Source organism: Chionomys nivalis, chromosome 10 (assembly GCF_950005125.1).
Source record: "Chionomys nivalis chromosome 10, mChiNiv1.1, whole genome shotgun sequence".
Classification (NCBI taxonomy): Eukaryota; Metazoa; Chordata; class Mammalia; order Rodentia; family Cricetidae; genus Chionomys; species Chionomys nivalis.
This window is the reverse complement of record NC_080095.1, coordinates 46,267,617-46,295,157: the sequence shown is the minus strand read 5'-3', so window position 1 is coordinate 46,295,157 and position 27,541 is coordinate 46,267,617. Positions and strand designations below refer to the sequence as shown.

The window sequence follows — 27,541 nt, the reverse complement described above, 5'->3', positions numbered from 1 at the left end:
CCATATTTACCCCTTCATTTCTGCCCACAGTCATCCCATCCAAGACCCATCCAGGAACACAAGGACTAAACAAGGCAGTTCTAGGTGAAGCTAGTCATCGTTATCATATCTTTTTTTTTTTTATGTCAGTGAGGCCAAGTCACTCTTTGCCCCATCAAGGCTGACAATACTGATATTTTCTCTCCCCATTATGGCCTCAGCATCTGCCCTTATTTTATAATCAACAGTGACATAAGATGATACCCACTTTTACCAGGCAAGTCTTTTTGGATCCAACAGGGAAAATGAACCTTTACTTCCCATATGAATCAGTGTTTCTTTATTATTATTACAAATTTTCATCTCCTCCCCTCCTCCCATTTTCCTCCCCCTTCCCCCATTCCTCCTCTCACTTCCTCTCCAGCCCAAAGAGCAGTCAGGGTTCCCTGCCCTGTGGGAAGTCCAAGGTCCTCTCCCCCCATCCAGGTCTAAGAAGGTGAAGATCCAAACAAACTAGGTTCCCACAAAGCCAGTACATGGAGTAGAATCAAAACCCAGTGCCATTGTCCTTGGTTTCTCAGTCAGCCCTCCGTGTCAGCCACGTTCAGAGAGTTCAGTTTGATCACATGCTCCATCAGTCCCAGTCCAGCTGGTCTTGGTGATTTCCCATTAGAACTCACCAAGTGGGTGGGTGCACCCCTCACGGCCCTGACTTCCTTGCTCATGTTCTCTCTCCTTCTGCTCCTAATTTGGACCTTGGGAGCTCAGTCTAGTGCTCCAAGTGGGTCTCTATCTCTATCTCCATCCATGGCCGGATGAAGGTTCTATGGTGATATGCAAGATATTCATCAGTGTGGCTATAGTATAGGGCCAGTTCAGGCACCCTCTCCTCAGCTGCTCAAGGAACAAGCTGGGGACATCTCCTTGGACACCTGGGAACCCCTCTAGAGTCTAGTCTCTTGCCAACCCTCAAATGGCTCCCTTAATTAAGATATATACTTCCCTGCTCCCATATGCACTCCTCCTCCATCCCAACTGTCCCATTCCCCCACGCTTTCCCCATCCTCCCCTTCTCACTTCTCTCTCCACATCTCCCCTTAACCCTGTCCCACCCCCACCCCCAAGCTCTCAATTTTTGCTTGGAAATCTTGTGACAGAGTAGTATTGGTGTCCCCAGCAAGATACTGAACATTTATCTCCATATGGTACTTAAGCTATTTCGTCTAATATCCCATTGGGGATATTTACTAAAATAGAGTATTTATTCTCATGAACTCTGAAATGCTGGATGTTAGATCTCTTTTCATACTAAGAACCAAGAAATACTCATCAGACAGCAGATCAAAAATGAATCAAATGCTGAAATTACCTATTAAGAGTTTTAAGATTGTGTCTTCTAGATACGACAGAAAAACCACCCATGAAATTTCAACAGTCTGACTACCTAAATAAAGCATGAACAATGACACTAGTTAATATACCAATGTAGATAGAGGGAATCTCACAGAACCCCACTCCTAAATGAAGAGCTATAGATAATTAACACCTACTAAGAGAATTAGAATTGATCTTCCACAGGGATGAGTTCCCTAATTGATTATCTAGGACCAAGTGCTCAGTCCCCAAAACATATATACATATAAGCAACATTGAATAGAGTCAGTAGGTTGTACTTATATATTCATTTACACATACATATTTTACAATTTAAAAACCTGTAAATTTGAGAGGAAGCAAGGAAAACATGTGAGGGGTTAGAGGAAAGAGAGGAAGAAGGAAAATTACACAGTAACATTTTAATAAATAATAAAAGAAAAATTTTTAATTTTAAAGAGAAAATTTAAGCTATCATTAAAAATGTTGTTTTATGATTGTAAATCCTGTTCAAAACAAATGGAAAATCTTGTGAAAATGAAAACGTTATCAAAAAATTCCAAATAGAAATTATAAAACGGAAAGCTACAGATACAAAGAATGGCAAATGTAGAGGGTAGTCATTGAATCCAGAAAAAGAGCTAAGTTCTCAGTGATAGACCAGCTCTTCTTGTCGTATACTTTGACAGAAATTAAAGCTGCCCAAGTCTCTACATCCTGAAAGGCAAAATTGAGTCCAGTTTTGGACAAAGATCCAATGTCTCTCACCTTAGTGTTCAGCTTCATTTTTCTTTCACCAAGGTCACCTTGTGTAAAACATTTATCTGTAGCATTGTTATCTATTTTTACATAGAGTTTTTTTCCTATTATCCTGCCAGTGTAGTAACTGTTTTATAGTGGTACAAGGTAAAAGGTTTTTTTGCAAATTCTCAGTGTACTCCAGGAAAACTTACAATCCCTCAGGGTGAATTTCCATTGTATGAAACCTTTGTGCATTGCCTTTAGAATTCCTCTTAGTTCAAAACCAGTTTTGGTTGGACTTCCTGACCTGAAACACCTGGAGTGTTATCAGACTGTACTTCTCATTCAAATTATTAATTTCTTCCTTCTCATTGGCTGGAGAGGGAATACCTTCAGAGTGCATTTGTTGTGCTTTACCATCCAGTAGTAGTACTTCTTTGAAGCTACGCCTCTTGTGAACAGCCAGATGTAGCACAAAATAATTCACAAAGGGTACAGAGTTTGAAAAAACATGGTACATGAACACTTTGTTTTTTTGCTATAGTTGGTTTGCAGCTTTTAAGATGCTATTTGTTCCAAAGTGAGCTATTGTTTATTATTGTGTATCTTGCATTAATTCCGTTCTGTGTCCCAGGTCTGCCGTTTCTCACTTAGCTCTTTAATTTCTCTCCCCATCCTGTTTTCTCTACACTGTGATTTCTGATTGAATTATATTTTCAAAATATACTTTAAAAATTAGCTTCTTCATAAAGCATGCAACTTTCACAAATTGAGCATTTTTTAAAAAATAATATAAAGAAGAGGGATATCCAAGATATATGATAGAACAGTACATAAGTTTTATTTACTTAAGTTTTAGTAATACATAATCTGTATTTCACATTTACTATTTTTATAATGTAGGAGATGTCACTAAATCATTCAAATTAATAGGCACTGTTACCTAGTTTGAAGAGAAAAAAATATAATTGAAATTGTAATTGTCTGTCCTGACCCTTTAGGAGATAAGCCCGCCCACTCCCTCCCTAATCTGCAGAGGCAAGTGGATCTTCCTTCTGCTCCCAGCATGAGTGTCTCCCTTTCCCTCTCTCTCCTGAAGAGGTAGCTTCTCCTTTCCTCTCCTCTCCCCTCCTCTCTCTCTCTCTCTCTCTCTCTCTCTCTCTCTCTCTCTGCCTCTCTCCATGTTTTCTTTCTCCCCCCCTCTCCCCTTTCCCCTCCCCTTCCATAGCCCACTAAATAAATAGCCAGCCTCACTCTGCATGGTTTTTTTATCCTTCTCCATCTCTCACCCATCAGGGTTCCTCACAGGATCTACTGACCTGCCTGGGACCCACTGCCCCTCGGGGCCCACTAGCCCCTCGGGGAATGGCACTGTTTTATTTTTACCATTACAGAAATAACAAGTTTAGTTATATATAAGTGGTTTGGTTTATTTTCTGCATGTATAGATGAGTATATACAATATATATTTGTTTATTGTGTGTGTGTGTGTGTGTGTGTGTGTGTGTGTGTGTGTATACGTACCTATGCCATATTGCACATGTGGAGATCAGAGGACAACTTGCCAGAGTCAGTTCTCTTACTTTTCCATAGGGACTTGGGGACTGAACTCAGGCCAGCAGGGTTGATGGCAAGTATCCTTACCCACCCACTGAGTAGTCTTGTTGGTCTTACACATTTTTAATTTTTTTTTATTTCTTACTGTTTTTATTGTGCTATATAATTTTCTGTGCTTCCCTTTCCCCCCTCACCCTTTTACCCTCTCCTATGATTTCCATGCCCCCAATTAACTTAGGGGATCTTGTGTTTTTCTATTACCCATGTAGATTAGATCCGCGTATGTCTCTCTTACTGTCCTCTTTGTTGTCTAGGTTCCCTGAGTTTGTGAATTGTAGCCTGGTTTTTCTCTGCTTTACATCTGAAAGCCTCTTATGAGTGCACACATAAGATATTTGTCTATCTGGGTCTGGGTTACCTCACTCAATATAATGAACTCATACACATTTTTAATGTAAAGAAACAGAATCACTATGAGGCTGGTGTAAATACCCACCATTACAGACAGTGGTAGGCTCCTCTTTAATTGGGTTTCTCTGTCTTCAGTTTCCCAGAGTTCTGAGTAATTGTGGAGGATCATTTTTTATCAGTTTTAAAACCATAATAAATGACTTTCAGAATATTTTTGAAAGATGATACAAATCACAACTTTTTTTGGATTTACAACTATTTCAAAATGTTTTTATTTTTCTAAGCATTTCATATAACCTATCATCTTTTAAAAAATCTTTGTTTTATTTTTTTTAATTCCAGTTCTGCAGATGGCACTGGAATGTAGTGTGTCAAGCACTGATAAACAGTATTCTCTTATTATTTAGAAGTTTCATGTTCCTATTGCCAATGAAATTCCCCATTTTCAGGCTAGTATTTAAATCCTTTCATCTTAACCATGGTCATCTCTAATTTTTAGGGCATATTTATTACTGTTAATACCCTGCTTGCCTCTGCCTGGTACTGGTCTCACTTTAGCTTAAACTCCCTTAACATGTTTCTGCGATATCCCATGATTTAGTATCTGACCCTAAAACCACAAATCGTTCCCATAATTACCCTTGTGATTTTAGTTGTCAACTACTGAAGTCCTGCTCATCCTTGAAGAAGTGTCCTTGCTTTCTGTGACCACTCTTTCACAGGTTCAGATGGCAGTGACCACTCCCTTGATGTTTTTACCTAGTACCTTTTCTCCTGGCCTGCTAGCAGACAGAGAAAAGTTACTGCTCCATACCTGAAGATTTTGCTTTTTGTGTGTTTTTGTTTTTGTTTGTTTTTTTCAAGACAGGGTTTCTCTATGTAGCCCTGGCTGTCCTGAAACTCGCTCTGTAAACCAGGGTGTTATCAAACTCACCGAGATCCACTTGCCTTCTCCTCCCTAGTGCTGGGATTAAAGGCGTGCACCACCATTGCCCAGCAAAATTGTTGTTATGCACACAGCCTCTTTCCTTGTTACTTCTCACTTGACCATTCTTTGTCAGTCTTTTTTGTCTTTCTTTTCAGCTTCCTGATTTCTTGCTTCTGATGAGTGAGAGGCATTGCTTTCTCTTTACTGTTATCAACTGCTTAAGAAGCAACGGGCTCTAACATCCTGAACATCATTTTCTAAACTAAGGTCTAAAGTGTATATATTTACTTTATACCAAGAAATGACTTTTGTTCTAATGGTTTATTGTTTTGCTTTCAAATTGTGTATGTAAAATATTAGTTGAAGAGCAGATAAAAGAAGAAATAAAATCTAGAAAGCATTTTCTAAGCACTGTAAATGAAAAGAAATATATAATCCATATATCAAAAACATTTCTCATTTTTTATTTTATGCCTGTATTATTTTCACAATTTTTTGTATTTTCAATTTGTCCATATTCAGTAATTCATAATACTTGTTTTCATACATTTGTAAATGAACAATATACGTAAATGTATAATAAATAACCCCATGGTTCAGGAAAAACATTGCAGAAAAGGAAGAAAGTAGCATATTTTTCAAATACCGCAAAGAGCTTTCAGTTACAAATTCTATGTGTCTAAATATGCTATAGGAATGAGTGAGAAATATAGATATGCTTAAAGAAAATTAAAATTCTGTCATTTTTAGTTTACCTTGAAAGAATAGCTATATACAGTCTCCATGGAAAAGCAAATAACAACAAAAGGTTTAAAATCAGAATGGAAAGAACTGTTGTATGGGTAAAGTAGACTCGGATCTTTTAAAATTGTATATGAAGGCTGAGACAAATATAAGATCATATGATTTGATATTCCTAATAAGTAGGATAAATATTTAGTATATTTGTATTTAAAACATAGAAATATAAATTTACCTAATAAGTAGGATAAATATTTAGTATATTTGTATTTAAAACATAGAAATATAAAGTTACCTAAATAGAATTAAGTTTTCTACATCTCACTTGAAATGGTGATACATTGTTAACACTGCACACTGAAAATTACATCTGTGTATAGCAGTACCCAGAAAACCACTAATAAAAATGTACAATATAACATAATAAATGTATTACAAATAAAGGTAGAAATCTGATAAAAGCTTAAGTGAACAATAGTAAAACAATCATGAAACAGTATGCAAACAGAAAGTTAATAACACAAACACCAAGTTTAAACCTTTAGATTTAAACAGTTGCCTCATATAGAGTAATCCAAAATATGGCCATAATTAGATTTAGTTTGACACAATGAACTTTTTTTCAGAAATGTTATTTATTTATTTGCTTGTTTATTTATTTATGCCAATCCCATTTCCCTCTCCCTCTCCTCCAGCTCCCCTCACGTTCCCCACCCCACCCCTCTTCTACTCCTCCAAGAGAGTAAGGCTTCCCCTGAGAAGTCAACTGTCCCAACATGCTTGAGGCAGGACCAAGTCCTCCTCCCCCCAACACACTTGTGCCTTGACTGAGCAAGGTATCTCTCAATAGAGAATGGGCTCCACAAAGTCAGTTCATGCATTACAGTTAGATCCTGGTCCCACTGTCAGTGACTCCACATACTGCCCAAGCCACACCATTGTCACTTGTATTCAGAGGGCCTAGTTTGGTCCTATGCAGGTTCTCCAGTTGTCAGTCCAGAGTCAGTGAGCTCCCAGTAGCTTGGTTCAGCTGATTCTTGAGTTCCCCTTTATAGTCTTGACCTCTTTGCTCATATTATCGTTCCTCCCTCTCTTCAGTTGTACTCCAGGAGCTGGGCCCTTTGGTTAGCTGTGGATCTTTGCATCTGCTTCCATCTGTTTCTGGATGAGGGTTCTAGCTTCTCTGAAGTTGTGGACTGTAGGCTGGTTATCCTTTGCTTTATGTCTGATAGCCACTTATGAGTGAGTACATACTACATTTGTCTTTCTGGGTCTGGGTTACCTCACTCAGGATGTTTTTTTCAAGTCATGTCCATTTCATGCAAATTTCAATATGTCATTGTTTTATTTACTGCTGAGTAGTACTCCATTATATAAATATACCACATTTTCTCTTTTTAAAATTTTTTCTTTAAACGAAAGCAAACTATCTTTTCATTTTACATACCAATCCCAGTTCCCACTCCCTCACCTCCTCCTACTTTCTCCCCCCCCACACACTTTACCACCCTCCATCCACTCCTCAGAGAGTAAGGCACATTGCTTTGGGGAAGGTCCAACGCCCTCCCTACTATATCTAGACTGAGCAAGGTATCCATCTAAAGAGAATGGGTCCACAAAAAGTCACTACAAGCAGTAGGGATAAATCCTGGTGCCATTGCCAGTGCCCCACAGTCTGCCTCAGCCATACAACTGTCATCCACATTCAGAGGGTCTAGTTTTGGCCCTATGCTGGTTCTTTCCCTGTGTGGCTGGAATTGCTGAGCTCCTTCTAGCTAAGTTAAACTGTTTCAGTGGGTATCCCCATGATGGTCTTGACCTCTTTGCTCGTATTCTCACTCCTCCTACTCTTCAGCTGGACTTTGGGAGCGTAGCCCAGTGCTCTGCGGCGGGTCTCTGCCTCTATTTCCATCAGTTGCTGGATAAATAGCCATCAATCTGACTATTATGAAGTGGTATTGGAGTTTGTCAGAGGTTTATTTTACCATCTAATAAGATAATAATGCATTTTTTATGAATATTTTCTTAATGATCCTATTATGTCATTTTCAAGAAAGTCATTTTAAAAACAATTATACAGGTTTAAACTGAAAGGTTGGAAAAAACATACACCATATAAGCATTTATTTAAGAGAAGGTAAGCCAGATTTAGTACGTGGAGATCTGTACAAATAGACTTCAAAGAAATTACTGAAGTCACAATTGATATTCTGTTACACAGAAGGCTCAGTCTACTAGAAAAACATTGGAGTTGAAAAAATATATGCATGAAAAATGGGCACATCAGTTACTGAAGTAAAATTAAACTACACTTTTTTTAAGCATTCACAATCTTTTCACAAGACTCTGTCTTGTGTCACAAGATAAATCACAATCAGCATTTTAAAATATACAGTGTATAAACTTAGATCCTAGTAGAATCAACATAGAAATGAATAACAAAATAAAGGAAAATGTCAACATGTGGGCAATAAAAGACACTTTTAATAACCCATAGATCGAAGTGGATAACTCAAAGGAAAATTTAGATAATTGTAACACACAAATAAAAGCAAAAATACAATTATAAATTATGAAATCTGTACTGTAACTAAACGATGAGAAGACAGCTTATAAATTTTAGTTTTATTTTCATATATGCTTGTGTGAGAACATATTTGTTATTTCATATTTGCATGGGTGAGAACATTTTAGTTTCAGACAAAGTCTCACTAAGTTATCAAGGATGGGTTTATAATGGAGATTCTCCTGATTCAGCCTTTCTAGTAGCTGGGATGTCAGGCCTGTGCCAGCAACCTAGCTTTGAGAGGTCAATCTATTATCCTAAATGCTTACATGTGAAGAAAAAAAAGGGGGGGGGCTGGAGAGATGGCACAGCAGTTCAGGAAGTATTCCACTCTTGCAGAGGACCTTGGTTTGGTTCATAGCACTCACATGGTAGCCAACTATTTCCAGGGGCTATGCAGCCTCTTTAGGTTTCCTCAGGTACCAGGTAGACATGTAATTCACATATATAATTCAGGCAGAGCACTCATGCACTTAATTTTTTTTTTTAAAAAAAGATAAGGTCTCTTATCAGTAACCCAAGTTCCTATCTCTAGAAACAATAGAAATAAAACAAAATATATTCAAAGAAAGCAGAAATAATGAGTTAAAAACTGAAAACAGTATTAAAAAATCCATGAAATGAAGTACTTGTTCCCTAAAAATTTTGCTGGTATTGATAGACTTAATAGACTGACAAAGATAGATAGAAAAGGACAATTATTATTGCCAATAATAAAATAAGGATTACCAAAACAGAGTCTTATTCTTTTAAATGATAATTAGAGAGTCTTTAGGTCATAAGTTATATTTGTAGGAAATGCACTAATTTTTCAAAACTCACAACTTCCAGAATTAAACAGCATGAAATATGAAGTAGATAATTTGTATACTCCTTCGTGTGTTAAAGAAATAAAAATATTAAAGAAAAAGTTGAACATGATAGCACATGTATAAAATGCCAGTGTTCATAAAGGAAGAAAGGTGTGGAGATAGTAGGAAGTGGCAATAGGATATATATGACATAAAAATGGAAATGAAGGTATTGGAGGTGAAAGGATACAAGGGGTAGCAGGATAGGATAGCAGATTTAGAGAGGAAGACCACCAAAATCAATGCTTAGAAATACTATGGTGGAACTTTATACTTTGTACAGTATTTAAAATTTTTCTCAACAATTAAAGAGGAAAGTGCCTTCATCATTGGATGAGTATAACCAGCATAACATAAAAATCTTTATCCTAGCTTTAAACTTTGCAACAAAATGAACTTAAAATACACATTTTATTTAAATATATACCTATAAAAATTGTCATCCAGGTTGAAAAGAACCATTAACTCTTACATCTAAGTGAAGTGTTCTTGGATTCAGCACCCAAAGTATCCACACCATGAAATTTTTGTACATTGAAGAGCATACATAATTAAATTCTTTTCTAAGAAAGAAAAGCTGAGAGAGAACGAACACTTAAGATGCATCCCTGAAGAAATTATTTTAAACCACATCTTAGTAAAGGGTCTAAACCAAAATAAAGAAACTTTTAAACTCTGAATTAACAAAATAGAAAGTGGGCAAAAGACGCAAAGAGATATTTCATTTAGCAGAATAGACATACAACGAATAGACACATTTAAAGTTATTGAATTTCATTAGCCGTTTGGTGAATGCAAATCAAAATAACAATTCAATTTCATTGCACACTTGGGAAGTGGATGTCATAAAATGATAGCACTTCCTACTGAAGAGGATGCAGATAAACCAGACACTCATACTTGTTAGGAAATAGAATTGTGCAGCCACTTTTCTATTGTGGATCATTTCCTTACAAAGTCACCTGTCATGCTGCATTGTTTGTTTAGCATTTATCCCAAGGAATGAAACCCTATGCTCATGCATAAATTCTATGTGATTTTGGTCTTTGCAAAACACCAAAACAGGAAAGTAAATGTTCTTTAATAGGTGAATAACGAAACAAAATTTTTTATATTCATACTGTGAAATATTAGTGACATATCCAAAGGAGAAATAATGAGCTACTGATGAGTGATCTTAGGATCAAGCCAAATGGGGGATGGAAATCCTTGAAATGAAAAGTCTTGGAGATAGAATAGCAGAAATAGGAAAAAGAAAAATGATTGCTGTGTATGTAAATATTAGCACAAGTGCCTAGAGAGGTGGATAAGTGGTTGGGAGCATGAATTGGTCTTGCAGAAGGCCCAAGTTCATTCCCAGCACCCACAATGGACTGCTTACAACCATTTTCAACTCCAGCTCCACGGAACTCAGTGACGTCTTCAGGGCTCACCAGGCATTTGCATTCTTATGCACATACCCACACACTGATATACACAAACAAATAATTGGTTTTAAAATAATTTTTAAAATAGTCAGTAAGCCTGTTTGAGTACCATATATATTCTTTTTGGCCATTTGCATATCTCCATTTGTGATATACCTGTTTTAGTCATCTTTATAAACATTAGGTTATCTGTCTTGTCCTCATTTATTAGCGGGTGTACCTAGCATGCCCTGGATATATGTTCTCTGATATATGTATTGAACATATGTATTTCCACTGTCCTTCCTGTTTTTACTCTTTTAAAAGTGTCTTTGCTAAGCAATATTTCTAATTTTGATGATTTAACTCTTTAATTCTTTCAGTTACAATTAATAGGTAAATATTTCATGGTTGAATAAATGATTCTGAAAGAGTTCAATTACTAATATGAATTAGTATAATGAATTACTAATATGAAGAGAAAATTATATTTTAGCAAGTAGTACAATTTTATACTAAGTATTTTAAGAAAGAAGAAATACTCAGAATTCTTAAGTCTGGAAGATCATCTTTGAGTATAAGAGAAAAACCTCAGTAACGTATTTTATCTTAACTTGTTTATTGATATAGTATATTATTTAAAATAATAATAGTGTGATAGCAAATGTAAGAGTTCTATCAACTATGTTCTATTAACTGACTTCACTAACAATCTAGTTCTTTTGTGTGAAATTCATATTGTTAGATCAGTTATAATAATATTAGACAGAGGTGTTATTTTAAATCAAATTCTAAGTACTTTTGCAAGTAATGCCTATTATAAAAGGAAGTTAGTAATAGTCATAATTTTTACAATAAAGTAAGCAGTACATTCAGAAAGGGGTGTTACTCAAAGAGCAGAAATAGTTACCAACTACTATTTAAACTTTTATTAACATTTTTATTTTTATACTATTTTCACTTTTTTAAAAATTTATTTATCTTTTATTGAAAATTTCCACCTCCTTCCTTCCTCCCACTGCCCTCCCCTCCTTCCATCCCCCTCCATCTCCAGTCCAAGGAGCAGTCAGTGTTCCCTACCCTATGGGAAGGAAGTCCAAGGTCCTCCCTGCTCCCCCCAGGTCCAGGAAGGTGAGCATCCAAACAGACTAGGCTCCCACAAAGCCCGTCCATGCAGTAGAATCAAAACCCAGCGCCATTGTCCTTGGCTTCTCCCTCAGCCTCCACTGTCAGCCACATTCAGAGAGTCCGGTTTGATCACATGCTTCTTATCTAAACTTTTGTTCATTTGTGTATTACTTTTCTCTTAGGCAAATTAGAGATGCAAATTTAGCATTTCCTCCAATTGCCCAAGCATTATTTTTAAGTTTTATCTTTATTTCCCACTGATGGGAAGGGCTACTTCAGAATCTCCTCTATTTCTCTTTCAGAGCCCAACTATTGAAATTAATGTCTTATGTCATGATGTATATATTTAATTTTCAATAAGTATTAATTTAGAGTTCTTTGACAAAACTCTTTGAAATCTATCATTGCATTTGCTAAGTATCTTGTTAGGAGCTATGAATGTAGTAAAGCAAATATTATTTTTTTACTTGTATATTGAGAGAAAAGTTATGATATTGTCATATTTAGGATATATACAAACAGATAATTAGGAGAGTTGAGAGACACATGGAGACCAATTCTATGCCTAGTTCTTGGCATAGCCCTCTGAAATCCTAATATATAGGGATGCCGGGGAAATGTTTGCTTTGCTCTTTGCTTTTGGATTACAGTTCTTGATGCAGAGCTCCTAAGTGTCTTTGTGATTCTCTTTTTGTCTTTTGAGATAAAATTTTACTATGCAGAGCATAATAAATTCTGTAAAATTCCATAATGCTGCTTATAGATTGGATCAAAATTTGGCCTCAGTTTGGTAAATGGAAACACAAAGAGGCAGAAAAGTTAATAGTCAGTCCCATATTAACTTCCTTTGTCCCAAAACAGCAGGTGTGTCTGGATCCTCTCAGTCTCTGTCTCTGTCTCTGTCTCTGTCTCTGTCTCTCTCTCTCTCTCTCTCTCTCTCTCACTTGCTATGCATGGTAAGACAGCAGCCCTAGGTACATAAAATAGTCTACTAAGTGTTTCTTTTTATGCAGAACATCTGAAGAACTTCTGATATGATGGGAAAGAAATGAATTAATATTAAGTTATTTTACTACAGAATATATAACAAAGAAACCTATGATACCTGTTATGGTGGAATAGAAGAAATGTAAATTCTAGATGTAAGGATTGAAGAAGGTTACTGAAGTAATTTGCTTCTTGAATTTGAAGAATAGTAAAATACAAAAAATCATTCATGAAAATTGGTAGACAGAATATTTGGGATACCTAGTGTTTTCTCCCTAGAAGGGATGAATAGCAGCCCCGCCTCACCCATATGTCTTATGGCTGAAGTCAGTGGTATTGGGTAAGTTTGATTTTATACTTCTGAACTTAAAATCTTATATTTCCAGAGCTTCTTGTTAACATTTTGAGCTTAGTTTATATCACATAATCAGGATGATATGATAGCAGTCACATTGTGTGTCTTCAGCATTACAGATAAAACAGAAAACAATGGTTTTAAAAATAACTAAAAGAGGAAAGTGTTATATGTGCTATAACATTGTATGTTCTGAAAATGGTCCATTTTTATTAGCATTAGATAATATTTAAATGAAAACCAAATATTCTGTCTACCAATTTTCATGAATGATTTTTTGTATTACTTCTAAGATTAAAATACAAGTTATTGAATCTACACAAATTATATAAATTTGTTTCAGTGATTGGTTGACAAAACAATGAAAGTTAAAGAAGGATTTGTCAAGGTCATTAGCAAATTACTTTTGCTCCAGTTTAATACAGCCTTTGTTATCCTTAGGATTTATTACTGAACAAAAGTGTGTATCTAAAAAGGGAAGCATGAAAAAATTATTTGTGCTGTTTTGCTCTTGATAAATTAATAAAAAGATTCATTGCTTATAAAAAAGAATAGTAAAATAATTTTTGTAAATATACTGGTAAATGTTCCCAGGGAAATATAAAAATTAAAAATATCGACTATTTTAATCTTTAACATTTAACATTGAGTGACTTAAATCAGTATGGGACTTTTTTTTTATTTTATTCTTTTTTAATTAAAATTTCGGCCTCCTCCCCGTTTCCCATTTTCCTCCCCCTCCGCCCACACATTGCCCCCTCCCCCTTTCCCCACTCCTCTCCCCCTCCCCCTACTCCATTCCCCCTCCCTCTCGAAACTGAAGAGTAGTCCAAATTCCCTGCCCTGCGGGAAGTCCAAGGTCCTCCCACTTCTATCTAGGTCCAGGAAGGTGAGCATCCAAACAGGCTAGGCTCCCACAAAGCCAATTCATGTATTAGGATCGAAACCTAGTGCCATTGTCCTTGGCTTCTCATCAGCCTTCATTGTCCGCCATGTTCTGAGAGTCCAGTTTCATACCATGCTTATTCAGTCCCAGTCCAGCTGGCCTTGGTGAGCTCCCAATAGATCAGTTCCACTGTCACCGTGGGTGGGTGCACCCCTCGTGGTCCTGCCTTCCTTGCTCATGTTCTCCCTCCTTCTGCTCCTCATTTGGACCTTAAGAGCTCAGTCCGTTGCTCCAAATTGGGTCTCTGTCTCTATCTCGATCCATCACCAGATGAAGGTTCTAAGGTGATATGCAAGATATTCATCAGTATAGGATAGGGTCATTTCAGGTTCCCTCTCCTCAGTTGCCCAAGGTACTAGCTGGGGACATCTCTCTGGACACTTGCGAGCCCCTCTAGAGTCAAGTCTCCTGCCAACCCTAAGATGGCTCACTTAATTAGGATATATATTTCTCTGTTCCCGTATCCACCCTTCCTATATCCCAACCATCCCATTTCCCCAAGCTCCCCCCATCCTCCCCTTCTCACGTTTCTCACCCCATTTCCCCTTAGTCCCATGCCACCTCACCCGCAAGTTCCCAGTTTTTGCCCTGCAATCTTGTCTACTTCCCCTATCCAGGCGGATGACTATACATTTTTCTTTGGGTTCACCTTCTTATTTAGCTTCTCTAGGATCACAAATTATATGCTCAGTGTCCTTTATTTATGGCTAGAAACCAATTTTGAGTGAGTACATCCCATATTCCTCTTTTTGGGTCTGGGATACTTCACTCAGGATAGTGTTTTCTATTTCCATCCATTTGCATGCAAAATTCACAATGTCATTGTTTTTTACCACTGCGTAGTACGCTAATATGTATATATTCCACACTTTCTTCATCCATTCTTCCATTGAAGGGCATCTAGGTTGTTTCCAGGTTCTGACTATTACAAACAATGCTGCTATGAACATAGTTGAACAAATGCTTTTGTCATATGATAGGGCATCTTTTGGGTATATTCCCAAGAGTGGTATTACTAGATCTTGGGGTAGGTTGATCCCAAATTTCCTGAGAAATCGCCACACTGATTTCCAAAGTGGTTGCACAAGTTTGCATTCCCACCAGCAATGGATAAGTGTGCCCCTTACTCCACAACCTCTCCAACAAAGGCTATCATTGGTGTTTTTGATTTTAGCCATTCTGACAGGTGTAAGATGGTATCTCAAAGATGTTTTAATTTGCATTTCCCTTATCGCTAAGGAGGTTGAGCATAACCTTAAGTGTCTTTTGGTCCTTTGAATTTCTTCTGTTGAGAATTCTCTGTTCAGTTCAGTGCCCCATTTTTTAATTGGGTTAATTAGCATTTTAAAGTCTAGTTTCTTGAGTTCTTTATATATTTTGGAGATCAGACCTTTGTCTGTTGCAGGGTTGGTGAAGATCTTCTCCCAGTCAGTGGGTTGCCTTTTTGTCTTAGTGACAGTGTCCTTTGCTTTACAGAAGCTTCTCAGTTTCAGGAGGTCCCATTTATTCAATGTTGTCCTTAATGTCTGTGCTGCTGGGGATATACGCAGGAAGTGATCTCCTGTGCCTATATGTTGTACAGTACTTCCCACTTTTTCTTCTGTCAGGTTCAGTGTGTTCAGACTGATATTGAGGTCTTTAATCCATTTGGACTTGAGTTTTGTGTATGGCGATAGATATGGATCTATTTTCGTTCTTCTACAGGTTGACATCCAGTTATGCCAGCACCATTTGTTGAAGATGCTTTCTTTCTTCCATTGAATACTTTTAGCTCCTCTGTCAAAAATCAGGTGTTCATAGGTTTGTGGGTTAAAATCAGGGTCTTCTACTCGATTCCATTGATTGACTTCTCTGTTTTTATGCCAGTACCAAGCTGTTTTCAATACTGAAGCTCTGTAATAGAGTTTGAAGTCAGGGATGGTAATGCCTCAGGAAGTGCCTTTATTGTTTAAGATTGTTTTGGCTATCCTGGGTTTTTTGTTTTTTCATATAAAGTTGATTAATGTCCTCTCAACATCTGTGAAGAATTTTGATGGGATTTTAATGGGGATTGCATTGAATCTATAAATTGCCCTTGGTAGAATTGCCATTTTTACTATGTTTATCCTCCCAATCCAAGAGCAAGGGAGATCCTTCCATTTTCTGGTATCCTCCTCAATTTCTTTCTTCAAAGACTTAAAGTTCTTGTCAAATAGATCCTTCACTTCCTTCGTTAGAGTTACCCCAAGATATTTTATGCTATTTGTGGCTATTGTGAAGGGTGATGCTTCTTTGATTTCCCTCTCTGCTTCCTTTGTGTATAGGAGGGCAACTGATTTTTTGGAATTGATCTTGTATCCTGCCACGCTACTAAAGGTGTTTATCAGCTGTAGGAGTTCTTTGCTGGAGTTTTTGGGGTCGCTTATGTACACTATCATATCATCTGCAAATAATGAAAGTTTAACTTCTTCCTTTCCAATTTGAATCCCTTTGATCCCCTTATGTTGTCTCATTGCTATCGCTAGAACTTCAAACACTGTATTGAAGAGGTATGGAGAGAGTGGACAGCCTTGGCATGTTCCTGATTTTAGTAGGATGGCTTTGAGTTTCTCTCCATTTAATTTGATGTTAGCTGTCGGCTTGCTATAAATAGCTTTTATTATAGTTAGGTACTACCCTTGTATCCCTAATCTCTCTAAGACCTTTATCATAAAGGGATGTTGAATTTTGTCAAATGCTTTTTCAGCATCTAATGAAATGATCGTATGGTTTTTTTCTTTCAGTTTATTTATATGATGGATTACATTGATAGATTTTCATATGTTGAAGCAGCCCTGCATCCCTGGGATGAAGCCTACTTGATCATAATGGATAATTTTTCTAATGTGTTCTTGGATTCGGTTTGCCAGTATTTTATTGAGGATTTTCGCATCGAGGTTCATGAGTGAGATTGACATGTAGTTCTCTTTCTTGGTTGGGTCTTTGTGTGGTTTTGGTATTAGAGTAACTGCAGCTTCATAAAAGGAATTTGGCAATGACTTCTCTGTTTCTATATTGTGAAATACATTAAGGAGTATAGGTATTAGCTCTTCTTGGAAGTTCTGGTAGAATTCTACATTGAAGCCGTCTGGACCTGTGCTTTTTTTGGTAGGGAGGTTTTTTATAACAACTTCTAATTCTTCGCGACTAACAGGTCTATTTAGATTGTTCACCTGGTCCTGGTTTAACTTTGGTATATGGTACTTATCTAAAAAAGTGTCCATTTCTTTTACATTTTCCAATTTTGTGGCATACAGGCTTTTGTAGTAAGATCTAATGATTCTCTGAATTTCCTCTGTGTCTGTGGTTATGTCTCCCTTTTTGTTTCTGATCTTGTTAATTTCCGTATTCTCTCTCTGCCGTTTGATTAGTTTGGATAGGGGTTTATCAATCTTGTTGATTTTTTCCAAGAACCAGCTTTTTGTTTCATTGATTCTTTGGATTGTTTTCTGTGTTTCTATTTTGTTGATTTCAGCCCTCAGTTTGATTATTTCCAGTTTTCTACTCCTTCTAGGTGAGTCTGCTTCCATTTTTCTAGAGCTTTCAGGTGGGCTGTTAAGTCTCCAATGTGTGCTTTCTCCATTTTCTTTAAATGGGCAGTTAGTGCTATGAACTTTCCTCTTAGCACTGCTTTCATAGTGTCCCATAGGTTTGAGTATGTTGAGTCTTTGTTTTCATTGAATTCAAGAAAGACTTTGATTTCTTTCTTTATTTCTTCCTTGATCCAGGTGTGGTTCAGTAGTTGACTGTCCAGTTTCCATGAGTTCGTAGGCTTTCTGGGGATAGCATTGTTGTTGAATTCTAACTTTAATCCATGGTGATCTGATAAGACACAGGTGGTTACTAATATTTTTTTGTAACTGTGTAAGTTTGCTTTATTACCAAGTATGTGGTCAATTTTCGAGAAGGTTTCATGAGCTGCAGAGAAGAAGGTATATTCTTTCCTATTTGGGTGGAATGTTCTATAGATGTCTGTTAAGTCCATTTGATTCATTACCTCTCTTAATCCTCTTATTTCTCTGTTAGGTTTCTGTCTGATTGACCTGTCCATTGGTGAGAGAGGAGTGTTGAAATCTCCTACTATTAGTGTGTGTGGTTTGATGACTGCCTTGAGTTTTATTAATGTTTCTTTTACATACGTGGGCGCTTTTATATTAGGGGCATAGATTTTCAGGATTGAGACTTTGTCCTGATGAATTGTTCCTGTTATGAGTATAAAGTGTCCATCTCGATCTCTTCTGATTGATTTTAGTTTGAAGTCAACTTTGTTAGAAATTAGTATGGCCACACCTGCTTGTTTCTTAGGTTCGTTTGCTTGATAAACCTTTTCCCAGCCCTTTACTCTGAGTAGATGTCTGTCTTTGTGGTTGAGGTGTGTTTCTTGTAAACAGCAGAATGTTGGATCCTGTTTTCATATCCAATCTCTTAGCCTGTGCCTCTTTATAGGTGAGTTGAGTCCATTGATATTAAGTGATATTAATGACCAGTGGTTGTTAACTCCGGTCATTATTTCTTTCTTTCTTTTTTTGGTAGTAGAGTTTGTGTGTTTTCCCTTCTTCGAGTTGTGCTGGTGAAGGGTCATTAGATGTCTGAGTTTTGTGGGCATTGTTGGACTCCTTGGGTTGTGATTTTCCTTCAGTTACTTTCTGTAAGGCTGGATTTGTGGCTACGTATTGTTTAAATTTGTTTTTATCCTGGAAAATTTTGTTTTCTCCATTTATAGTGAACGAAAGCTTGGCTGGGTATAGTAGTCTGGGCTTGCATCCATGGTCTCTTAGTTTCTGCAGTACATCTATCCAGGACCTTCTGGCTTTCATGGTTTCCATAGAGAAGTCAGGTGTAAGTCTGATAGGTTTACCTTTATAAGTAACTTGACCGTTTTCCTTTGCAGCTCTTAATATTCTTTCTTTATTCTGTATGTTTTGTGTTTTGATTATTATATGGCGAGGGGATGTTTTTTTTGATCCAGTCTATTCGGTGTTCTGTATGCTTCTTGGACCTTCAAAGGAATATCTTTCTTAAGGTTGGGAAAGTTTTTTTCTATAATTTTATTAAATATATTTTCTGGACCATTGAGCTGTACTTCTCCTTCTTCTTCTATCCCTATTATTCTTAGGTTTGGTCTTTTTATTGTGTCCCAGATTTCCTGAATGTTTTGTGATGAGAATTTGTTGGTTTTGCTGTTTTCTTTGATCAGTGTGTTTATTTTCTCTATGGTATCTTCAGTGTCTGAGATTCTTTCTTCTATCTCTTGTAATCTGTTGGTAGTACTTGCCTCTGTAGTTCCTGTTCGTTTACCCAGATTTTCCATCTCCATCCTTCCCTCGGTTTGTGTTTTTTTCATTACTTCCATTTCGTTCTTTAAGTCTTGAACCGTTTCCCTTACCTGTTTGATTGCTTTTTCTTGTTTCTCTTGGTTTTCTTTGGTATCTTTGAGAGATTTATTCATTTCCTCTACCTTTTTGTTTGTAATCTCTAATTGATTATGGCAGTTTTTCACCTCCTGTTTAAAGTCCTCTATAATTTTCATATAATTCACTTTTGAGTCGAATTCTTCTAATTCTCCTGGAATAGGGTGTACAATTCTTCTTATTTCGGGATTCCTGGATTCTGGTGATGTCATGTTGCCTTTCAGGTTGTTGGAGGAATTCTTGCATTGGCGCCTGCCCATCTCTTCAAATGGAGCCAGGAGAGGCCTGGTGTCTTGGTCCAGTCTTTGCTGTGACTAACTCCCTGGGTGTAACTCCTCAGTGTAGGAGCAGGAACCGTTCCCTTCCAGATGGACTCCTCAGCACCAAAACATGGACACCTGGTAGTCCAATGACCCGTGGACAAAAGGGTGAATGTGGGGGGTAGGGCGGGGTCGAGTAGAACACAGGAGACCCTGCAGCACAAGCTGAAAGTGCCTGCGCTCCCTTTCGGGGGCTACTCTGAGTGGGTAGCCTTAGTGTAGGAGCAGGAAGCTGTTCCTCAGCAAAGGACCTTGCAGACAAGGTAGGCTTGGGGGGCGTGATGTGAAGGAAAGAAAGCCCTGCAGCAGGAGCTGGGGGAGGGGGGTTTGTGCTCTCTTTTGGGACAGTCCGCCCCTGGATAGCACACACTCACCTGTCCAGATGGAACTCCTCAGCACCTAAACAGGGACGCCTGGTAGCCCAATGAGCCAGGGACAAAAGGAAGAACGTGGCAGGCAGGGCGGGGTCCAGAAGAGCACAGCAGACCCTGCAGCCCAAGCTGAAAGTGCCCGCGCTCCCTTGCACGGGACCTTGAGGCCTGACTGGTAGGCAGGCACTCACCGCTCTGGGTGGGTAGCTTTAGTGTAGGAGCGGGAAAATTGTTCTTGAGCAGAGGACCTTGCAGACAGGGGCAGGCTTGGGGGTGGGGGGAGCTGGGGGGCTGAGTCGTGTGTAAGAAAAGGGGCCCTGCAGCAGGAGCTGGGGGAGGGGTTTTGTGCTCTCCTCCGGGACAGTCCGCCCCTGAATAGCACACACTCACCCTTCCAGATGGAACTCCTCAGCCCAGTATAGGACTTTGATGTTAGGAGTAGTGATATAATGTAACTGCTGCAAAATAAACAGAACTTTTTTCTGATTGTTATATAAGAAAAATAGTACAACTGGAACAATTAACACTTCTACTCCTCTAGTAACCCAGAATAGATATCAGATTCTGTTTTAAATAGAGTAAGATAGTATTACACTAATAGTCAATACTTTGTTTCTCAAATACTGATTAGTTTCCAGTGACTACCTTATGGGCTTTTTGTGGTTTTGAATTTTTCAGTATCTTAAAGCATATGGCACCAAAACAACTAGTATTTGAAACTCTATCACTACAACAAACAAAAACAATTTTATTAAAGGCATGCATGCAGACAAAAACCCCCATACAAATTAAGTAAGTAAATAGATTAATTAATGATAGGAATTTGCTAACCAAAACATAAAGGTATTTAGAGTAAAATAAAAGACTATTAGAAGAGAAAACTAGTATTGAACACTAACAGATTCCTTAGGCATGAAGAACAAGATGGGAGATGTTTATTTTTGAGATTATAATATAATTATATCAATTTCACCCTCACTTTTATCCCTGCAAACAAGCCATAGACCCCTTCTTGATTGCTGTCTTTTAAATTTATGGCCTAATTTTTCATTAGCTATTATTACATGTGTATATGTACATACATATATATTCCTAAATAAAACCTCCTCAGTCAGTATAATATTACTCATGTATAAGTTTTCATGACTGGCCATTTGGTAATGGGTGACCATTTAGTGTCTTCTTCCTTGCAACAAACTATTTCTTCCCCTTTCAGAATTCCTTAGTTTCCTGTAGTTCTTTTTGTAGGTGTTGATTCCTCATGGTCTTTTCACTGTCTCCTTTGCATTTTTTTGCATTGTTTCATTTCTTTATAATTCATAGGTATTGTTAAAAAGAAGTAAGTAAATTTTAAGCAACAAGTTAATTGGTGTTCATACTTTATCCTTCTGATAGTAAGTAGATTAATTAACTCTTCATTCCTCTTCATATTCAGAAATAAATGTTTTGCTCAACTTATATATTTAGTGGAATATATATATATGATATGGGAGAATAAATAACCATAAACTCTTTTTATATTATTATTACTTTAAAAAATACCATTCGTAGAGGCAGACGGATCTCTGTGAGTTCGAGACCAGCCTGGTCTACAGAGCTAGTTCCAGGACAGGCTCCAAAACCACAGAGAAACCCTGTCTCGAAAAACCAAAAAAAAAAAAAAAAATCGTAAACTCTTCTTAAATACTCCTATTAAGAAGTAAACTTTATTTTCACATACTTCCTCTATCTAGTAGAATGGGGCAGAAATTCATAAAATGTGCATTCTGATGTCTAGATATCAATTCTCTCTCTTTCTCTTCCTCCCCCACCCCTCGTTTTTTGACACTGGGTTTATTTATTTAATAGTTTTGACTGTCCTGGAACTCTCTTTTCGACTAGATTAGTCTCGAACTCACTGAGATCCACCTGCCTCTGGCTCCTAAGTGCTGGCATTAAAGCAATCACCGCCCGGCTTAGTTTTTTTTTTTTTTTCAAAACTTTATACTATAATATAAGGAAATATAGAATAGATAAAGGTCAGAAACTACATGGAGATAAAAGCCTAAGTGGTTTGCACCAAGCCCTCAGACATTTAGCTAAGACTATCTAAGATTCTTCTGCTCCAGTTAAACCAGTATTATTTCAGTCACAGAGGTGAACCCCCTCAACCCCACAACCAAAACAGCTGAGCCAGAAAACAAAGAATTTGTGAGAAATAATAGACCATTTTTTGTTGCTGTTATTGCTTTGTTTTTTATGCACTAGGTTTTCTGGTATACATAATGCATTAATAGAATATAGGTACAGTTATTTCATGGTTTACATTATTACATTCTTTTTTGCATTAGCTACTTCTAATTTCTGCTATATTACTTTTAAATTGATCTGTTTTTCATATTGAGTGACAAAATAGTTCTGAAAGTAAAACTGCTGAAATAAAATGGAATGAGAAGAAAAAAAGAGGGGCTATCTAGTTTCGTCTCATAACTTTTGTGTTTTAGATACACTTATTTTATGCAGACAGCTTCTTCCTGTTCTTCTTTAGTCTCTTACCTGTGGTCAACTTTAGCTTTTTGGGCATACTTAAGAAACAAATTTTTAAGTCTTTGTTTTGTAAGGAAATTTTTTAGCTTTCCTGTTTAATCTCTTACTCCACGTTCTTCCCAGCACGTGCTGTTATTCATTTTATTGATCTTAGTCCTCTATCAGATGTATTCTTGGTTAAAAATAAAAATAAAATATTTTCTGCATTTTGTAGTCTGTTGCTTTGTCTGAATGATGTGTCCTTTGCCATGCAAAAACCCCTCAGTTTCATGAAGTCCCACTTATTAATATTTGATCTGAATGATATTTGTTCTTTTCAGAAAGTTTTTCGGTGCAAATGAGTTCAAGACTTTTCCCACTTTCTCTTCTTCCATGTTCAGTGTATCAGGTTTTATGTTGAGGATTGGAATTTTTTTCAGGGTGTAAATATGAATTGATTTGCATTCTTTTACAAGTAGCCATTCAGTTTGACCAGCATCATTTCTTGAAGAAGCTATCTTTTCGCCAGTGTGCATTTCTGGCTTCTTTATCAAGAACAAGTTATCCATCAGTTTGTGATTCCATGTCTGTGTCTTCAACTCATTTCCCTTAATCAGCATGTCTGTTTTTGTGTCAATACCATGCTGGGTTTTTTTACTGTTGCTCTTTAGTACAATTTAAGTTCAGGGAAACTAATACATCCAATTTTATTATTTTATTATTTAGGATAGTTTTTCGTACTATGTGTTTATTCTAACACAGACTATAGTCCACAGGTTGGGCCCAATTATTATTTAGGTTCTACTTTTTTTATAAAATTCTTTTAAAATCAATTTTGAAAAGTGAAAAACTTTCCTCACCTCAAAATATTTATTTTCCTCACCACAAAATATTTATTCATTAATGGGTAAAATATAAACATAATTGAGATTCTATCAAGTGTAGTTTGAATTCTAGTTCTTTTCATGAACCTATCAACATATTTACTTTTTTTGAATCCATAATAGAAACAAGTATGAGACTACTTTTTTGGATTTATAATTAAGGTATGAATATTTAGGTGCTAGAATTGATGTTGTCAAACAATAAGATTTTTATTAGCATATAGTTTTCAACTTCTTTTAACTTGAAAATATTTGAACTTGAAAAAGTAATGGTGAAAAGGCCTTTAGATATGCTATTTAAGTACATAACAAACAAATTATAAATGATGCCATCTCTTTTTAAGATACTCTCATCAGTTTGTTGTTTGATTCATTGTTTTCTATCATTGAAAAAATAAATATCACAAACTGAATTATATTTTGGCCAAGTGTGAAACTTTTCAGAATTGTCCTTTAAAAAGTCTTTTTTATTTATTGTTGAAAGAATCTTGTTCCAATGCTGTTTGTGAAATGATTACTTAGAATTTTGAGCAAACAAGTAAGTTTTTCTGTGTGTTTGTTATCTTTTAGGAAACTCTCATAGATTGGTGTGATGAGAAGGAACTTAATTTGATACTAACAACTGGAGGAACAGGGTTTGCACCACGAGATGTCACTCCAGAGGTAAGCCAGAATGCATTTCTCATATTCAAGGAATAAACTAGTTATATTATTTTTTATTCTGTTTAAAAATTTCATATTACTTCTAAGAGTTTTATAAGCAAAACTATTACTTATTACTATGACAATACAAATATTTGGATGTAGAAGAGTTTTTGAAAATATTTCCTGACTTTATTTTTATTTACCCTTGAAATTGTTGAATATGAGAAACTTTGAACTGTTCTAAAAATTAGTCCTTCATTTGCTTTTAGCAGCTACACTTCAGGAGGTTATAGCAAATTTTAGCCATTGCAATTCAAATTTGTATCTGGTTTCTTTCTTTTTGAAGTACCTTTGTCATATGTCTCAAAGTACAGTATATAATTATTATATATTTATACTAAATTTACTCTAAATTCATGAATAGGCAACATATTTTCCATATTTTAAATGTGAATAATATTTAAATGTAGAACTTAATAATCTAAATAAAAATACCTATTGTTTCTGCTATAGTAAATAGAAAAATTAGGGAAAGAATGAAACATGAATTCAGAGAAAGGGTCTTTAATTTTTTTTTAAAAAGCCACAAATGTCAGTTGTTACTGTGGAGTAGTGGAAAAACTTATATTACCATTATGATTTGCTTGCTGTTACCCTCAAGTAAATGTTTCTCGCTCAATTTCAGCTTAATATTAACTATGTCCTTCTATTTTCAAACCAATATACTATTGTATCTACTGCCTGATAATCAGGTTTTTTCCTTCTCTTCATTTATTAAATAATTATTGTCTTCATATATTTTTAGATTTTGGTCAGCATTAGATTTCACAAGAATGCATGCACAAATATAGTTTGCTAGGCTCCTCCCCTCTCTTTCTAGTTGAAATATTTTGAATAGATTACCAGAATTTGTTTTGCAAACGAATCTTTATGTGACATAGATGTTTCTAATCGATAGACTATACTTTTAAATTCTGAGTACTACTGTATACTTTTTGAAAATATAGTTTTCTAAAACAAGTACTAAAACTTTTATTGACTGTTCTCCTATTTTAGTATATTTCTTTTTATATTGTTATAATTAGGATTATAAATAAAAAACATTTTCTTTCAAAATTTATGAAGAGTTGTTTTGTGGTAGTGTTAAATTCAGCTGTATAAATCAAAGGATCCTCTTAGGAATCTGTTTAATTTCTCTGTCCTAACTTGACATCTAACATTAGGTCATTTGACCATTTTTGTTATATGAGACTAACAGAAAGTTTGCAGGGCAAACTGTCTTTGTAGAGTTGTGGTTATATTTTATGTTGTTTTCTTTGTAAAGAAACTACCTATATGAAAGTAATTGATTTTAAGAATTTGGATATTATTTAAATGATATTAAGCTTACATTCACACTAGTATTTATTTTTATATCAGAAAAATAAGAAGCTATAAAATTCATTCATAACCAAATAATAGTGTTATTTTTAATTATAAGGAAACAGTGTATATCACTAAGTATCTTGTTTACTGTAATCTCGTTACCTATTAATTCTTTTCCTTCTACTGACCAGCAAGGTGACCATAGGTGGCTGGATTCATTTACATTAGTCATAAATGTGTGGAATATTTTTCTCACACTAAGTAGTTCCTCAATAATTTATATACCAGTTTCCTTTCATCTCAATTACATTCGATTTTTGACTTGAAGTTGTTCAGATTATCCAAATTCAAAGCTCAGAATCACAAGTTTGTCTTTACATCTAATATCATCAATAAATCTGGAATTCCCCAGATTATATATACTTTGTTTTTCTAAAAAGCTTGTGGATTCCCATACTTCTTTCCTGCCAAGATCATTAACTAGAATGGCATACAAAACTTACTTTTTAAAGATACACATTTCAGAAGAAGCTTTATTGAAGAGAGACATAATTCAATATATAGGAAGGAATACTAACAGAAATCCCGTGCTTTGTTCAGATATTTTACAATTACAAGACCCAAATGCATTTACCAATTTTTGGGTCATGTGAATCTTAATGATCAATAGCTTTTGTACCACTCATACTGATAACTTTCTATGAATGAGACTGAAAGTTTCAACATTCTGGTAACTCAGCACTATCCAGAGGCTTTAGAGATCCTCTTTGTGAGTTAAAACCTTGTAATGAATAGGAAAAGGTACTCACTCCTATTACTTAGGAGATTTCAGGAGTATGGGGATTATGCATATAGATCCAGGATTAGTCATTTAACCACTCGCTTGTTTAGTTTCCTTAAAATAAGGGAAATTGAATTATCCACTTTCCTGGGGTTCTGTGAACATTTTTAAAGATTTGTTTCGGCCGGGCGATGGTGGCGCACGCCTTTAATCCCAGCACTCGGGAGGCAGAGGCAGGTGGATCTCTGTGAGTTCGAGACCAGCCTGGTCTACAGAGCTAGTTCCAGGACAGGCTCCAAAGCCACAGAGAAACCCTGTCTCGAAAAACGAAAGAAAGAAAGAAAGAAAGAAAGAAAGAAAGAAAGAAAGAAAGAAAGAAAGAAAGAAAGAAAGAAAGAAAGAAAGAAAGAAAGAAAGATTTGTTTCATCATTTATGTGTATTGATATGTGGCGGTATGGTGCATATATGTATGTAAGTAGATATATGTGTGTGTGCGTATATATTCATGTATATAAGTATATATACATACACTTTCATAAGCATACATATATTTACATGTATATATATATTTATGGAAGTATATGTGTAAGTATATGTTTATATACTTATATGCATATATACAAACACATTCATATTAGTGTAGGTGCTCAAAGAATTTAGAAGTAGCTGTCAATCTCCTGGATCTAACATTACAGGTGATTATAAGGTACATTATGTGGGTGTTGTAAGTATATGTTTATATACTTATATGCATATATACAAACACATTCATATTAGTGTAGGTGCTCAAAGAATTTAGAAGTAGCTGTCAATCTCCTGGATCTAACATTACAGGTGATTATAAGGTACATTATGTGGGTGTTGGAACCAACCACTAAGCCATCTCTGCATTCCCAACTTTCATTAAGCTTTTAAAATTTTAACCTCAGATGTAACAGGTTTCATTATGGCATTTTGATAATACTTTGTTTTGGTTTGTCCTCTTTTATTTTGCTCCCTCCATCTCTTGTCTGCCCCCAGCCCTTCTGCCTCAAGAAGTTTCCTTTGAAGTTCATGTCAGATGCATTCAATTGTTTTCTGTTACCCTATTCCTCCATTTTCCTTTAAATCTCTCACCTTTGATACCATTTTCTGTGTAGATGAACTATATTAACACTCACTTTCACATGGAAATATGTATTTAAAACTTAAGTTGTAAGTATTTGATGAAAGCCACTCCTAAAATTTTATTTTATTTTGCTTAAAATAGTTAAAAATTTTCTTTTATTGG

At 36.0% G+C, this 27,541-nt stretch overlaps 1 protein-coding gene and 1 pseudogene across 15 annotated transcripts in view; one reads left to right on the top strand and one right to left on the bottom strand.

The window, feature by feature from the left end:
• The window catches only part of Gphn (gephyrin), a 334,228-nt gene that overhangs the window by 94,641 nt on the left and 212,046 nt on the right, over window positions 1–27,541 (top strand). For all 15 annotated transcript variants that reach the window (XM_057782362.1, XM_057782360.1, XM_057782359.1 and 12 more), the window contains exon 4: window positions 24,050–24,142. In XM_057782362.1, coding sequence (XP_057638345.1) covers window positions 24,050–24,142 — 93 coding nt within the window. The remainder of the gene's footprint in view (window positions 1–24,049; window positions 24,143–27,541) is intronic.
• Window positions 1,939–2,607, bottom strand: LOC130882688 (ephrin type-A receptor 7-like; annotated as a pseudogene).